Below are 18,090 nucleotides of genomic sequence, written 5' to 3' on the forward strand. Positions count from 1 at the left end.
TCCAGTGCATTAGTAACTGATCATCTCACCTCTCGGATTTTCTTGACGACCCTTTTGAAGGTTTCTATAAAACGCTTAGTTCGGTCGTTAGATTGTGGATGAAAGGATGGATGTTGTGATGTACTCGATCCCGTTGACAGCACAAAACTCAGCAACTTCCGCGCCGTTGGCGTTGTTGGACACGAGGATCACGCATACCAAGTCGAGAAAAAAGTCCACGCAGGATGCTGATTGTAGCCGTAGAGGTGATTCTTCTGGTTTAAACAACCTCCGGCTACTTGGAGTACGAGTCCCCTGTGATGAGGTAATATTCGCCTTCGATGGGACCGGCAAAATCGACGTGAATGTGCAAGGAGGACTTGAAAATGGAGGCGCAATGCTGTCACGTCTTCACGAAACCAACGAATGTATCATCTGTGAAGGGGCAGCTTCTGAACCAAACATCCGAAGACAGAATCTCCTTCCGAAAATCATTTTGTGGAACTTGTTGACTGCAAAACCTTCGCGATCTGGCGGATTGTTTTGTTCCACTTTCGTGAGTGCTCTGGAAGCATGCTGGACAACCTTGATGGATCCATCGGGAATATGTGATTGATGGTTGCTCCGAGGTCAACGCATGATGTGCCAGCCAGTTTCGGATCGTGGTGTGTCAGCAGAAGTCCCGAGGAGAGAATCTGCTTGAATCGCTCGAACAATTCCAGATGAACTGTGACTCCGACTTCAGCAAGTGCGGATAGCGCAACTTTCATAGGTTGTATACAAACTTTCCGTAATAATTGATCGCCTCAAGGAAAGAGCGAACCCCTGCAACGTCACGGTGTATTTATTAGAACAACTTTATGCAAAAAAATTCAGCATCTCTGAAACTTCGGAATATGAAAGAATGGACATTCCCCTTTCATTTGAAACTAAGATCAAAATGATCCGTCGGGGGGTCCAGAGCAACTTTTTTTTTGAAGTTTTTTTCGTAGCAATATTGGTTTTACTACTAGAGCTAGTTCATATTTCTGTCCCTAGATGATGCTTTAGACATTCGAAAAACACCAAATATGAGAATTTGATAGAAAATTTAATTGTCTACAAGTTTGTTGACAACTCAAAATTGATCTAAAATCACCCGGAAAAATTGTTTAAGATTGTAACGAAGTTATATCTAAGATAGTTTCACACAAGGCCTAGTGGTTTGGAAATATATTTTCTCGCACTTATTTCACTACCAAAAAAATTGGGTTCAGTGCCATGAAAATATTTGACGGGATTCGTTACAACTTCTTCGTTGACAATTCCTATTGACCTTCTGAAAATTAGGATGTTTGACAATGACAGAAAACTATTTGTGCTTTTGGTTCAAGTTTGTAATCTTTCCCGATAGGTTCGAAGGAACTACCATTCATCGGAAGGTATTGCTTGGTTACAAGGGTTTGCTTACATTTATGTTTTTGAAAGGACCATACGTCGCATAATTTAGGTTATGATCATTTAAGTCAGCTATTAGAATTCTATTCAAGACGAAATGTTGGGACACGCAGTTTATAATTGAACGCAAACCACAGATGTAACTGTCCAAATTAGTGGTTAGCGTGAACCGATTTATTCAAATTTTTTTCCGCAAAGTATTTTGTGGCAGTTGGGTTTTACGGCCATTTCCTATCAATTGTGCGAGAAATCGTTAATAAATTGATCCTAGATTATGCGAAATGCATTACTTTTGAAAACAAAATATGATTTGAGTACAAGAAAAACCTTATATACATACAAATCCACCAATATATCCCAAAAAAAATTATCTTGATCCAAAAACTCAAAGTTTTTTGTTCACTGTTTGTCACATTGAGTAAATTTTGAAAAAGATAATCAGCGTTTTTAACCAAGCATTGCAATGAAATTCGCGAAATATTGCAATGGTGTTAGCAGTTTCATTAAGTTTGTTCAAATATAAAGGTTGAAGTTCAGGACAAGTGAATTTTATACGAAGATGCTAACAAAGTAGGATGTTCATGCAAGAATAGTTATCATTGAAAAAGCTGTTTCTGCGGGAGGAATCACTCACCATCTTGGAAAAGAATATTAATATCATACTAGTTTGGTCAACTCTATCTAAGACTTTTCATCCCAAAAATATTAATAGTGCCCTATATCAGGTGGAATCTGAAATTATAATTTTCAGCTAAAAGATGAGACTTTCCAAGCTCTCAAATTCCACTGAATGCACTGATCAACTAAACACAAGTAGTTGGCAAATGAAAAAAGTGCGTGTGAATTGACTTACAAACCACTAGGGTTTCTGTGAAACTAACTTAGACTTAGACTTCGTTAAAATATTAAACAACTTTTCCGGATGATTTCAAATCGGTTTTAGTTGTTAACAAAGTTGTAGACAATTAAAATATCTATCAGATTCTCACTTTTAGTGTTATTCGAATGTCTAAAGCACCCTCTAGGGCCAGAAATATGAACTAGTTCTATTGTAAAATCTATGTTTTCACGAAAAAAAATTTAAAAAAAAGTTGCTCTAGACCCCCCGACGGATTATTTTGATGTTGGTTTAAAATGAAAGGGGAAAGCCCATTCTTTCATACCCTGAAGTTTCACAGATGCTGATTTTTTTGCATAAAGTTGTTAAAAAAGATACCGTGACGTCAGTTGGAAGAGGCAGCTTGCTGTTCGGCTCTAATAGTAACGTCGAAATCTGCGGTCGTACTGTTCTTGTGACTCACCACCGACGATGGCGCCATCGAACGTTGTGACTATTTCGAACTATTTCAGTAGCCTTCGTAATACAGTGTCAGTTCGCGGTATGCTTGGAAGATGGCTAATCTTGATGGTTACACCATTTACTAGAAGATCGCTGTTTAATGACAGTCATTTGACCGAAACTTATGGCTGACTCGATCATAGCATTGCCATGTTTGAGGCTAAGGAGACGCTGACATTCTTCCGCTAGTTGCTTCAATGTGACGCCATTGCTTTTGTTAATTCTTCTCTGTCGGGGGCTTGGCGATTTGTAGCGTTTTAAGGACGATTCAGACGATACATCAGCTTCCGTCAACGTCAACGGAACGTCACCGTTCCGTCAGGATAAGTAACATGCAGTTAAATGGAGGCATTCACACACAACATCAACGGCACGGAACGTTTTGACGTACGGCACGTGTGAACGGGTGCAAGAGAAAAGTATTTAACTTATCCTGACGGAACGGTGACGTTCCGTTGACGTTGGCGGAAGCTGATGTATCGTCTGAGTCGCGCTTTATACTGATTGCTTATTACCTAGAGCACTCTAGTTCCCAGTTAAACTCATTCCGGAACCGGTTCGGATTTCTGAATGAAGTCATTATGGATTCCAAATCAAATGCAACAACCGATTCCGACTGAGAATCGGTTGTTGCATTTGATTTGGAATCCATACTGACTCCATTCAGGATTCCGAATCAAATTTCGAATGGTTTGACCGGGTTAGAGTGTGGCCAAGAGGCCATGACGTATCCAAACGAACATGGAATTTGAAGTATACACAATAGAAATATGTCAAATTTCATGTTCGTTTGGATACGTCATGGCCTCTAGGCCACACTCTAACTAGAGTGCTCTATTATTACCGACTCTTTCGACCCAAACAAATTTTCCAGTGAAACTTGCGCAGCAGTAATCTGACTCTCGCTTCGTCGTCTAAACGAGCGGCATTCTTCATACCTATTGTATTAGGCCACAAACGTGACGCTATTGAATACTTTATGCTGACGTCTCAAATGGACTCAAATGTTCATTTTTGACAGTTCGCTTGTACTGTTTACGGGATCTTAGAAAAAATGCTTGCCAATTGCTTCGAGCGAATCTAGTCGTCCACAAAATTTTCTTGTAAGTCCTTGTAAATAGTACAAGTGAACTGTCAAGAAAAGTGAGGTTAACTGCGTCCGTAAAGAACCTAATTGTCAGCGTCGTTGCGAAATTCATTCACGTTTCCTGCCAGTCAAGAGTTTACTCTAGGTTGGGTTGTACTTGTACGTGGATAAATGAAACTGCGCTCCGGGGAAATGTTTGCAGTTGCTCGTCGTTTTGCTGCTGTCACTGAAGAAACTGTGCCATTACCCAGTAAAGCTCAGCCGGAAATGAACCGGAATTCTGGCTGGTTCCAGTTCGTATTCCGGCTCCAGTGACACAACCGATTCTAGTTAGAATCGGTTGTTGCACTGGAGCCGGAATACGAACTGGAACCAGCCAGAATTCCAGTTCATTTCCGGCTGAACTTTACTGGGTAGGTTCTTTACGGACACAGTTAACATCACTTTTCTTGACAGTTCGCTAGTACTCTTTACATGAAATTTTGTGGACAACTAGATTCGCTCGTAGCAAATCGCTAAGAATTTTTCTACGTCCATGTAAGCAGTACAAGAAAACTGTCAAAAATGAACACCCAAGTAGCATTAAAGTATTAGTAAAGTATTCAATTAGTTGCCGGTGTTATTCCCCATTAAAAATGTTACGTAGCCTGACGGTCATGTCAACCTACCCCCCCCCCCCCCCCCCGTCGTCACACATCATCACAAGATACAAAACTCCCCCTCCTTCATATAATACTACATCATTTATGGATGATCCCTAACAAAAGTTGTATGTTAAAATAAATATCATTATGCTCGTGAGAATTCTAACTATCGTATCACAAAAACTGTTTGGAGATATCACAGATTAACAGACATAACACTCATAACGCTTCCCCACTTTAACGGTCATTTTAAATACATTCGTAGTTGGGACTGTGGCTGCTTTTGAAAAATTGTTCCCAAACCTGAGGGGTAACCCCCAGCAAATGAGTGTTTGGGACCGTGAATAAAAGGTGGAGCTAGTGTACTGGAAAAATTGCCGGATCGAGATTTTTAAGGGAATTCCCTCATAGTGTTATGTCTATTAGTCTGTGGGAATATTTTAGTCTCGAAAATATAAATCGCCATACTTATGGCATAGGTTATCTGATTCAGTTTCATTAAAGTTAAGCCCTTTTCAGGATGTAGTACCATAAATAAGCGACAGAACAATAGCAAGAATAGGTAATGTCAAAGCAGTACGGTACAGTCTTAGATGCGAATGTTAAAAATCTGATTTATTTGTTAAATAGCCTTTTTAAGTAGGGTTAAAATTTTTGTGGAAAAATAGAAAAAAAAAACTGTAATCAAAATCAACTCACTCTTCCACGTGCCAACATTTGCTCGGCCATGTAAACATATCCACCACAGCGAGGGCAACCTTCTCCTTCGGGTGCTTTCAGTATCGCTTTCGGCTCAATGTGTCCGTTAGTTCTGCAGAAGTGTTGGTGTGGGTGTTTGGTTTATGCACGAAGTTGCAGGGGGAGGTTTGTGGTTGTTGGTGATCGATGGTTGGGGAGTATTGGTTGTCCGGGTTTGGTTGATTGGGATCGAACCATTTCGAATGTTGAGGGTATCGTGAGTCGCACAGTGGTGTTGGTGTGCGTTGTGGTGGCGGTGGTGGTGGTTGTGGACGAAAGTGCAAAGTGGTGAGAGAATGAGAAAAAAACGAAAAAGAGAAAGAAAATTAGCGGATTTTTGTTTCAACTGTTACGACTTATTTTATGGATCAGTGCTTACAACGAATCGAATTAATAGTACAAAAAGAGGTGAAAAAGAGAAGAAATTAAGTACAACAGAGACAACTTCAAACGGTTTGCGCAAGCCTTAGTTTGCTGATTGGTTCCCGCCAGCATTTTTTTTCGTGTACTTAATTAAGTCTCGGGACAAGGTCAAGTCCCCCGTTTTGCTTTCGTTTCATCAATTCTATACAAACTACGCTTGCTTGGATGTGTTTGAGGTAATACGTTAAAGCTACAATTTTTCATATAGCATCATAATCTTCGACTTCAGGGCACTTTCCTTATCCCATTGTGATTCATAAGAGAGAAGTGAGAAAGAGATAGCAATGTATGGAGAACGTTTTCTTGGTAAACTCCGTCGATGGTTGGACCGGTGATAGTGAAGAAGGAGTAAAGAAGAGATGTTAGTGAGCCGAAACATGTGTCGTGTTGACGGTTAGTTTAGTTGATGTGGTGGTTGCATGCGGTTTGACAGTGTGTACATGTGGCAAAAGCTCAAGCTCAAACTCATTGCGGTGGTGAGACACAAAAACAAACACAAACACAAACTCGGTAGATCATCTGTCAAAGGCTATACTCTCTGTGTCAGGTCAGGTGGTTAGGCAATACTGGGAAGGACAGACCAATAACAAACCAATAGGAATGAAAACAAGGTTTGGAAGGAATTATTAGCTTACATCAAATAACACGACAAAACATCTAGGAACATAATATCTCACCGATCAAATGTCAAATTACACGTACACAAGAGATGAAGGCGCCAGATGGCTCAGCTAGTGGCTTATTTTGTACACATTTTTCTACACATGGTTTGTTTTCAACACATAACAAAGACCTTATATCTGGGAAACATGTTTGGGTTCGTACACTGTTTTGTTTTTGTTCTCCAATTTTGGACTCAATTGGGGTTTACGCCCTAGGTTGATACGGGCATCAGTAGGGGACACTTGGGCGGAGTCAAACCAGACGGTGAGAGAGGTTTTTGAATGTTTCTGTGTTTTGGTTTCCTTTGGTGAAGCGTGTTCCAGTTTCAGCTTGATTGATTTGATGCAAGAAGCAGTTTCGAGTGCGTTTATGTAAATGTGCCATCCGAGCTTCCTTCTTTATAAACAACAGACAACGTGAGTTGCGTGTGAAGTGTTAAGGTTTTTTTGTAAAGTGATTAAACCGAGCAAGCATCCAGCAGAACTCACAAAAATATTCAAAATCCTTCTGCCCGTAGACTTTGTATTTTTTTACAGACGAATGAAGTTAGTCACTGCTGATTTACTAAAAATCGATTTTATTCAGTTTAATTTCTGTTTTTACATTTTCGTCAAAAAAATTAAGAAGATTTTGGCAACTTAGAAAGCTTCCTACCAACTAAACTTTTTTGGCTGTTTCTCATACTTTTTTTTGTTTCAATAATAAGATTCGAATTTCTTTGGCGGTCGCATCAGAAAATACGTTTATAAAAATCAAGAAAAAATACTTTTCATTATTCGAGCACTACAATCATTGTTTTGTTAAAATATACTTAGGAGATTTAATTTTTTCTGTGCTCACATTAAAACATTTGAGACGGTTTCAAAAGATCTTGGTTGAAGTAAAAATAGTTCAAAACACCTAACAAGCGCCGTTCTTCAACTACAATTACAACTTATCTTCATAAACGACGTTTTTATTGTTGTGTGTGTAATATTGCGACTGTTTATATACTGTTGATAAAACTACGCTGAGAGAGAAAGAGAGTGAGGGAATCCTATGCCGATACGTTGAAGTGGACCATTTTGAAGGATTAATCAATCATCTGATTTATGTTGCTGTTTGTTATCTAAACTTTTACTTTTAAATTAGAATTCTGTTTTTCGAAGTGACGGCTTGGGCATGTACATATAAACTGGCAGTAACTCGTATTGGTTTTACTTGCTGGAATGGCAGCGATTCGTTTGGTGGTTGGTTGGTTGGTGGTGGTGGTGATGGACAGTGGATGTTAAAATATAGTAGCAGTTTTTTTGCGGTGGTGGTGGTAGTTGTAGGTGTCGCATATTTTATGAAACAAGAGAAATGGAAAACAGAAAATATGGAAATCAGCATGCATCGAAGAGTTTACATATTTATATATATCTTTGACAGGGGTACCAGGTACGAAAATTGCGCTAGGTAGAGTAATCGATTGTTGTTCGAGGCTGTTGTGCGCAAATTTGCCACTGATTCTTGAATAACATATCAATTACTCCAAAAGAGATTATAACTACTAGAGGTCGCATACCCCTGTTAACACCGATGGTTTATTGTCTGGCTCTTACATGTGCTAGACCGATTAGTTTGACATATATTTCCCGGGTACGTACATGGCAAAGTAATGGGATGCAATATGCTAGAGCAAGACCCCCATGTTCCAGTTCGTTAATATATGAAGACTGTAGCGCCTTACTCCCTTCAATAGTTATAATCTCTTTTATTACTCCCCAAATTCGCAAGATCCTTCTTACTGGACGTGAGCCCAACCACTGGAAATTGCCCGAAAATAATTACAAATACAAACAATGTTCGGATGTACTTAAATAATACAAATTGTGTAAATTGCTAACATTCTTTCCTCTAACAAAACTCAAAATGAGCAAAAAACACAAACGAAACGAGACAAAAAAAAGTTCTAACTATTACTGAACGGAAAACGTATTTCAAAGATAAACAAATACACTCTAACTTGATATGTTTGATATATTGATATAGTGTACAAATTTGGTTTATGGAATACTCGCTCACCATACACCGGTGGTGTTTGACGGACGTGATAAGTGTATAAGGAAAGGCCCTGAACAAATCGAATTTGTACCGATATACCACCCTAGGGATTGAAAACGAAAAGGAAAACGGCGGACCATGTGACATTTCCCCCTATTTGCCCTAAAGTGGCGGAAAACAAGACTCAGCTGAAAAAGATAAAGTCGAACATTCTGGCTTGTGAAAGGAATCGGGGAAGGGGGTTGGTCTAAAGTAGACAGCAACAGTTACAGCAACACTTACCCATCGTCCGCCGACTGGAACTGGGCACCGCTGTCCATCGATAGGCATCCAGCGCCGCCACCGAATCCGTAACCCTTGGGGCCGTATTTGCGTCCGTGGCAGTTTTTGCAGTAGAGCTCATTCTCGTGCTCTGCGCAGTTTGTGGAGTCAAGCATCTTGCCGCACATTCCTTGAAGGGTAAGTAGAAGAAAAAAAGAGAAAGTTTAAAAATACATTTTCATGCCAACAACATTATAATTACGATCGTGTGCATGCACGCAGCAACAGATTTTTTACGGCAAATTGACTTTTGGCCAATGTTGGGACCCACCATCCATCCACTGCACTCTGGCTGTTAGAGAAGGACAGGGCGCGGACAAGGGGGAATGGAAACACTAATGAGCCAAAACAACACCACCGAGAAACGGTTGCCACGAAACCATGGGGAAAAATAGTTTTAATTAACATTTTGGTCGAGCATTTTGGGGTCACCCCAGCGTCTGTTCGCCGGCGTTGGACGAAAACGGCTTGCTGCCAAGAATTTTTCAATTAGATACATTTATTTCGCACCACGCGTTTCCATCGGCGCATCGACTTGCTACGGCAAATGAGGCACATCCGTGGGCCGATGGGATGCCAACCACCATGTGGCAGTGGTGGTGATTTTTCATCAGCTGTCCGCTAAGGAGACGCTAATGAGAGTTCCAGAAATATCGACGGTGGATTAATGGCGGCTTAGTTTAGGTATAATTTTACGTTGTGTAATTGCCAAATGCAGGATTTGAAACTTTTAAACATCCTCCCGAAACGGTTAGTTTACACATTGTATCACATTGTTTATGTAGGTGAAAGCCCGTGCACGATACACGTAGATGTAAACATGAAAAGTTCAGCTCTAGCGACTGCGGTGGTGTCCTACATACGAATAAACACCTCCTCGTTTATTCTATTTTAGGGGGAAAGCAATTCTCAGTTGAAGTGTGGTAATCAATCAATCCATCGATTAGATCGTGATCCCAGATGACAAAGTGTGGAAATTGGTTAAATGTTGATCTTTATTATATTTGCTCCAACGTTCATATGAAACTAAGTGTCGATCGAGATAAAACAGAATTCGATTAGTTATGGAATTAGCGTTTCGACTCAGAATTCGACACTAGCTTAGTGACAAGACCAAGCTAGCGCCGGATTGACGCTAGTTTGAGGGGCAAGCACTAGCAGGTTTTAGTGTGTCGTATTGAAAATACCCAAACATATTTTTAATATAATTAGAGTAAATAATGAAAGTATTTAAAAATACTTCTGTTGTACTTAATAAGGTATTTAATGTAATTAACGTCGATGTGTGAGTACTTGAAGTATTTAAAGTACATTTGACGGTAATTAAAATATTTTGCGTATTTAAAGTACGAAGTTGGTGTACTTAAAATCTTTTCTGTAATTAAAGTACAATGAATTTGGTGCGTACTTTATAAATATTTGCGGTATTTATTGTGCTTTATGGTACTTAATGGTACTTAAAGCAACTAATTAAGTACTACTTTTGGCACTGCGTCGTATTGAAGATTTAGTGCTTGCCCCTCGCGCTAGCTTCAAAAAACGGAGACACATTTTGTGGCTAGTGATGTCCCGCAAGAAAAGGAGCTCATTTTAAGGTGATGAGAACTAATGAAATCGAAACATTTGGTTTGGCTTAGCAAGCCAATGAAAAATGCAGTATGCTCAATTTCTACTTAGTGGAGAACAATTTAGGTAAAAACTATTTTTCTCCATTAAGGAAAATTGTTGAAAACCATCTTTGCGCGTGAAGAGCACAAAACCTATAACTAAATTAGTTATGGGATTTGAGTTTCGATTTCGTCTCATCGGAATCTGACATTAACTTAGTGACAGGACTAAGCTAGCGCCGGATTGATGCTAGCTTCAAAAACAACACAAATCGATGGAGAAAAAATAGTTTTTACTTAAATTGTTTTCCACTAAGGAGAAATATAGCATAGAGAATTCGACTGGAAATCGCCGAGATAGTTTTGAGAAAAATCCTATTGGAATAGAACCATGATGACAAAAGTGCTAGGGTTTTACAATTGATTCAAAAATCAAGGCCCGGAGGGCTGAGTCTCATATACCATTCGACTCAGTTTGACGAAATCGGAAAATGCGAGTATATGTATGTGTGTATGTGGAAAAAAAAATATCACCCCTGCTTCTCAGAGATCCGATTTGCACAAAATTAGTGTCAAACGAAAGGTGTAACCCATTAGATGCTATTGAATTTTTTATTGGTAGGACTTCTGGTTCCGGAGTTACGGGTTAAAGAGTGCGGTCACACAGCAAATTTCCATATAAACTGCCACCACCACGGAATGATGCAATACATATTAAAATGTGTGCAACATTACTTGGATTTGTGGGTCTAGATCGCTAATGCCCAATCGAAGTAGCTTTGAATACATTGGCCACCTATTGCAGGGTTTGATTCCCCTGAGAACTTGGCATGTTACTAATTTAATATAGCACCTATTTCTCAGAGAATTCTTGAATGATTTAAGCAAACTTGATTTGAAATGAACACTATGAGATTCCCATCGACTGTTATTGAATTTTATTCTGGTCTAACTTTTTGTTCCGGAGTTATATGTTGGTTAGTAAGGTCACACATGAATTTTCCGAATAAACCATTACAATCGTAATACTTCCGAGGTTAAAAATCTACTGAAATGGACATAAAATTACTTCGATTTGAAGATCTAGATCACTGACGGCCAATTAAAGATTCTTTGTAGGTAGTGTCCACTATTGACAATTACGAAATTTCCGGGTATCGGGGATATACCAGATTAAAATCACTTCGGTTATTCGGTGATGACTGAGCCGATTATGCACAAACGAAGTCTCGTTGGTTACATTGGCCACCATAGAAAAAAAATTCTCGTCAGTTTCTCGGAGATGGTTGAGCCGATTTTCACAAATGGAAAGGACATTATCCTCATAGACAGCCATAAAATTTGGTACGGATCAATGATATGGTTCCGGAAATATAGATACATCTTTCTGAGAGATGACGGAACCGATTTGCACAAATTTAGTCTCAAATTCACACTGCAACCATCGGCTGTCATTATTTTTTTTTTTCTAATCTGACTTGCGGTTGCACAGTTATGGGTTGAATAGTGCGGCCACACAGAAAATTTCCATATAAACTGGTACCACCATGATATCAAAATGATGCAAAACTTTTTAAGGAGGGATAAGGGTTTAAGCGTAAAAAACACTATTCCTGAGATTTTTTTTAGAAATTTGGGTGAAGCAAATTGATCGAAACTTTTTTACATTATACTGCATCATTTGAATATCATTATGTAACTTTTCCATGCAAAAATATTAACTTGCGACTCGGTGACGAATGTCCCTGGAAATACACGATTTGCGGTGTAAACAGCCATTCAAAAACTACTTAACTGATTTATTTCAAACTTTGCATGCACATTCTATGTAAAAATACATTTATATACGTTGAGTTTTTGGGATAATTTTTCAATTAATTAGAACCTTTGAACGATTTTGTAAAGAATATTGAATAAATATCGATTTTGTGACGGGGGTGGATATACTTTTTTATACAAAGTACATCACTCGACCGTCTCAAAGGTCCTCCAAAGATTCCATGAACAGATGACAGTGGATCACAACAAGTCAGGAGGTGGACGAAAATTGAGATCCAAGTGAAAAAACCTTTCTTTTGAAAATTGGGTTGAGAAAATCGGTTCAGTCATCACCGAATAACCGTTGTGATTTTAATTGTGGAATACGCTCGGAAGCCGGGACTTCCGAAATTGTCGATAGTGGACAATATATTCAAAAAATGTTCGATTGTCAATCAGTGATCTAGACCTGCGAATCGAAGTAATTTATCAATTTCAGTAGATTTTTGACTTCTGAGGTACGATTGTAACGATTTATATGGGAAATTCCAGTGTGACCTTTCCAACCAACCTGTAACTCCGGAACCAAAAGTCAGAGCCGAATGAAATTCAATAGCTGTCAATGGAATTACTGTATCCTTAATTTGAAATCAAGTTCGTAAAAATCGGTCAAGAATTCGCTGGGAAATAGGTGTGATATTAGCTTAGGCACTTGACGAGTTCCCCGAAGGTACAAGAATCGTCATAGACGGCCAATGTGATCAAAGCTACTTTAATTGGTCATTAGTGATCTAGACCCGCAAATCCAAGTAATGTTTCACCCAATTTAATATGTATTACATCATTAGGGCATCATGGTGTTACCGGTTTACATGGAATTTGCTGTGACCGCACTCTTCAACCCGTAGCTCCGGAACCGGAAGTCTAACCAACGAAAAATTCAATAGCAGCTATTGGGAGTGTTTCATTTGAGCCTAAGTTTGCATAGATCGGTGTAGTCATCTCTGAGAAACTTGTGTGAGTTTAAATGATACACACATACACACACACACACACATTCAAACAAACATTTTCCGATATCGTCGAACTGAATCGAATGGTATATGATTCTCGGCCCTCCGGTCGGTTAAATGGTTGATTTGTAGCGTAATTGCATAACCTTGCTTTATATGAGAAAGGCAAAAACTAAAAGTGATGGTTGTTCATTTCTAGTGGAATCGGAACATTTCGAAGCGGGACTTGACTTGACAAAAACACTTGATATTTCGCATAGCTTCGTTCATAGGGCCAAAAACGATCCGTATTGGAAACGTACAAGGGATCATCCATAAATGACGTAGCATTATATGGGGGAGGGGGGAGTTTTGCATTTTGTGATGATGTGTGACGACAGGGGGTAGGGGGTCATGTCATGCTACGTAGCTTTTTTAAAGGGGTCCTGGGGCGCGGCATAAAAAAAGTTTAAAAAAAATAAAAACATCGCTTTTTACTTTTTTTAAATTTTACGGGCCAAGGGGGGGGGGAGAATTGCCGTCAAGCTACGTAATTACCAGGGGGTATTTAGAGATTTGTGACGAAATGCTACGATGGGGGAGGGGGTGTTAAAAATCACTTTAAAAATGCTACGTCATTTATGGATCGTCCCCAAGGTGCAGAACTCCCAAACTCGGGACGGTTTATGAGTTGTTATTCGAAGAGAATCTTTACTGGGTAAACTTGTGGAACGTTCAGTAAGCCTAAGCTCCATTTTACTCTTCAGTAAATATTCCAGCTTGGTCTTACATGAAATTTTCTTTTCGTTTGAAAGTTAGATTTTTTATAGGATAAATTTCATAAAGAAGGAATATCGCCAAAAGATGGTGCTTTTTATAACTCAACATAAATATTGTAGAATATGTAAATTTGCAAATATGGATAGGTACTTCAAGCTCCATCGAATTGAGTTCCTCAAAAGCATGTTTTGAACAACTGTGACGTGGTGCTCCGGCCAAATACGGTGGCTGTCGACTTCCGATCTTTTCGCATAAGACTGAGTATTCGTGATGTGGAATATTTTCGGAAGAGTAAAAGCTTAGGCTTACTGAAGCCGCCTTTATCGAGTTCTACCATTTAAGACATTCAGAGCAGATAACGTTCAACAAGTTGGCTCGGGCCAAAAGATTTATTTCGAATAAAAACTTAAAACACGTGGTTGTGTATGAGGGTTCTATAATCAAGATCCCCATATATATGGTCGATGGGAAGGTCAAGTTTCGACTACAAGAACTGGTCTCATTTTTGGACAGCGACCAAAAATCATATCGCATTTTGGGAGAACGGTTTGGAACGGCCCATTTCTTCATAACAGACCCAACAGTACAAGACATAATGCGATAGTATCATTGCACCGAGAATTATTTACACATATCAAGGACTAACTAGTCGTGCCAGTTCTGTAAAATCAGAGCCGTGGCAATTATGTTTTGCATGAGGGGGCATTTTTTATTGAATGCAACGTATATTCAAACTTTTGATGTTGTTCCACGCTTTTCTAAATTTTCTCTCTTCACCTTCTCGCTCGTTATAACATTAAAAAGGAAAAAAAATAACTCACTCGGTAATAAAGAAGAAAAAAAGATAATCATTGCCAGACGACCTGCCCTTGATCGGCAGCTGCTACATTCTGTCTTCAATATGGACGAAGCGGTTGCGCAGTGTCGCGACACGAACCTAATGTCGCGCCCCAGGATCCCGAAGTTGCGGTAGTTTTGCAAGTTGACCTGCGAACTTCAGGTCAGAAACGGTAACGTTCTTCCAATGCCCTTGGAATTTGGCAGATCCTGGAAGATCTGTAGCTAATAGTATTCTGTGATGCAGTGGTTTAGGATACCGACTTACACCTAGAGACGACACGCCTTAACATCACCGGGAAAGGCGAGCACTTCTATGGCAGCAGAGATCGGATCTCGAGCAAACGTGCCGCTATTGGAAGGCTGATCGCATACGCAGACGGAGCTTCGCATGATGGGAGCTCACCAGCTGACGGAAAACTCGACAAACATAGCAATTGAGTGTCTTATTAAAAAGGCTAAGGCGTTACAATGATTCTGAGAAGTGAGAACAATAAAATCGGATGTTCAGTGATAACGAGCAAGCGTCTATGACCAAATCAATCACGAGAAACCCGATTTCAGTGAAGATCTACCGAATATCGGCGATGTCATTAGCTTTTGAACCAATATTTAGGAGACCCCCCGTACAACATCGCGAAGGATAACCATGGCTAAGGCGCGAGGAGGAATGAGCAGACGAAGAAATTGACGAGATGTCAGCTGTCTCCGTCGAAACCAATGATATACGCGAGGCTACGCGTTACTTCCAAGAAGCTGAAGTTGTACAATTCACGATGGCTGTATGTTTCAATAGGACGTTACGCGAACCACGCTTATTGCCAGATTTCATCACAAGTGGTACCACAACTCTCCTCCCCAAGGACAGAAACACGTCCTACCCATCAAAGTACACACCAATAACTTGTCTAGCAAGTCTGCACAAGCACCATCATCGCCTGCAAAGATCTAGTCATCAACGATTCAGTCATTGTTGGACACGTAACCAACAAAACCTTTGTATGGCCTTCATCGATTACAAGAAGGCAAACGACTTCATACAGCACTTGTTCATCATCGAGGACTTGGAGATGTATTGAGTAGATGTCCTATAGTCGTGAGGTTCCTGCGGCAGGCGTTGGAAAGGTGGACGATAACACCGAAACTCAGAAGTGGGGAAGAAGTTGTAGTTCACATATTTACTACAGACGTGTTGCCGTCTAGAACGCAAGCGACATTCCAAGACGATTCCTTTAGTCCGCTTGAGTTTTGTTTGGTAATGAACCACCTAAATGGGACACTCAATCGAAACGGGCATGGCTATCGGATAGAGTATGGAGAAAACTCACAAGATGAGGTGACTCATATCTTCTCCATGGACGATCTCAAGATTAATGCTGGCTCGACAGAACGGCTGGGTGTAGTCATCAAATTAGTCGAAAGGGTTAGTGACGACATCGGCATGAAGTTTGGTTTGGAGATAGATTCGAGATGATTCGGGACATAATATAAATATCTCGAATTCCGGCAGCTCCTCGGGATTCACCACACCGATGTCAAGCATGAGCTCTGACATAAAATCTTGAGTCGAGTGAACGGTGTCTTGAAGTTTCTCCTGAACGCAGGAGAATAAGGTCAGAGCAATCAACACGTTTGCTGTCCCGTGTTGACCTACAGTTTCGGAGTCATCATGGAAGATCTTGAGATAAGATTGGCGTTTAGGAAACCAGGAATGCGCCATTCTCAGTCGACACTGGAGAGATTCACATTGCCACGGGACGAAGCGACGTGCGACGACTGCAAGACTACCTTGTGGAAAATGCCAATCGACATGGAGTATATCAGGCAGCTTGTGCTGCGGACCGCAACTATAGCGCACTTCACCTAGCGCAAGCGAACTATAACCTTAACTGCAATCTGCAGGCTAAGGATGAGAAGATCGCCGAGTGGGAGCAGAAAGCTATGCACTGTGCCCACGTCAACAAGGCGGCGTCGAACCTATGGCTTAAGCGAGGTGAACACTCTTTGGTGGTCGAGGCCGACATGATAGTTCGCCGTAAGAGATCATCGACCACTTTATAGTAGGCTGCTGCGTACTAGCCAACGCAGCCTATATCGAACATCAAAACAGCGTTGGTAAGGGTTTACACCAGCAATGGGCACTGCAACATGGTCTTTTGGAAGAGATTGGGCCGAACTACCGTTATCTGCTTGTGCCTGTTCTGGAAAAGCTATACTGGGATCGCACTGTTCTATCTGACCAATTCCTACATCACGGCTGTTCAGATATGACAAGCGACAGGCATCGCCGAGTCACCATAATCGACGGGGCCGTTCCATAGGACCACAATCTGTTAGATACTCACGGTGTAAAAATTGAAATGTCTGGCCTTCTTCTGAATGTTTACCTCACTATCGAACACATTTAGTCGTTTCGATTGCATTGCTTTTATTTGTAGCTCCTAATGATGGACCACCCTGTACTTTTGGGAAAATTTGAAAAAAGGGTGTTTATAAAAATGAGAGCCTCTCTTTGTTTATCTCTCATTTGCAATATAATCGTTATAAGTCAAAAGAACAGTAGACAGTATTGAGTTTTATACCTGCTTGCAATTTCCCGCGAAACTCTTAGAGGTGAATGAGAAGCGCTACGCACTCTTTGAATATTAACTACTACTCAACTAATGTCAATAAACTTTAACCGTTTCACAATTTTCTTACGCAACTCTTTCCAGACACTACGCTGATTTCTCACTTCCAAATGCTACTTAAAAATCGATAATGATCCCATTTCACAACAGCTATAACTGTCGCCAACATCAACTGTCAAGTGTCGCCTCTAAAACTACGTCATAATCTATTTTAGTGAACGCCGCTGCTACACACTGTTTAGGACGCACTGTCTGCGACGTGATGTCAACAGTAAATTCCGGCCATCTCGAAGTGGCGTTAAGCGTATTGATCACGATTGCACACGATCATTTCACGGCTTTTCACCCGTTTCTACAATTCTTTCGCACGATCATCGACCCGAAATGGAGAGAGAGAGAGGCAGAGAGAAAGCCAAAAAATTGCGTAACCCTTCAATTTCATACGTAAAGCTCTACTTACCGCATTTGAAGCATCCTTTGTGCCATTTGTGTCCACCGGCTACTCGCTCCTCGGCAGCGTAAACCGACTTGTTGCACTTGGGGCATTTTGGGTTTTCGGCTGGCTTGAAAGGCATCGTTGGTTCTTTGGTGTTGTCTGGAGATTTTCCGGTTAAATTCTAGGATGGGACAATGTTGGCGAAAATTCACTCACACGTACACTTTCAGACTCGGTACCCTAGGATTTCACACTTCGACCTAGATTTGAAAGTTTCCGAAAAACACGAACGATCGATTACGTAGTCGTTGGGGCGGGTTTGGAAAAGAGAACAGAAACTTTTATATAAAGTGATGGAACACTCGAAGATGTATTGCACTATTCTTGTTCGGTT

General features: G+C 40.4%; 1 protein-coding gene across 9 annotated transcripts in view; it reads right to left on the bottom strand.

The window, feature by feature from the left end:
- Positions 1-18,090, bottom strand: part of LOC131686763 (muscle LIM protein 1-like) — a 34,461-nt gene that overhangs the window by 5,429 nt on the left and 10,942 nt on the right. For 6 of the 9 annotated variants that reach the window (XM_058970739.1, XM_058970736.1, XM_058970740.1 and 3 more), the window contains exons 2-4: positions 17,721-17,956; positions 8,618-8,786; positions 5,186-5,297 (exon numbers count right to left, since the gene is read on the bottom strand). In XM_058970739.1, coding sequence (XP_058826722.1) covers positions 5,186-5,297; positions 8,618-8,786; positions 17,721-17,835 — 396 coding nt within the window. In that variant the 5' untranslated portion in view covers positions 17,836-17,956. Of the gene's footprint in view, positions 1-5,185; positions 5,298-6,867; positions 7,514-8,617; positions 8,787-17,720; positions 18,035-18,090 lie in introns of those variants that run through there. The other 3 variants (XM_058970742.1, XM_058970744.1, XR_009305182.1) reach the window with 3 other exon arrangements.

This window comes from Topomyia yanbarensis, chromosome 3, assembly GCF_030247195.1.
Source record: "Topomyia yanbarensis strain Yona2022 chromosome 3, ASM3024719v1, whole genome shotgun sequence".
NCBI lineage: Eukaryota > Metazoa > Arthropoda > Insecta > Diptera > Culicidae > Topomyia > Topomyia yanbarensis.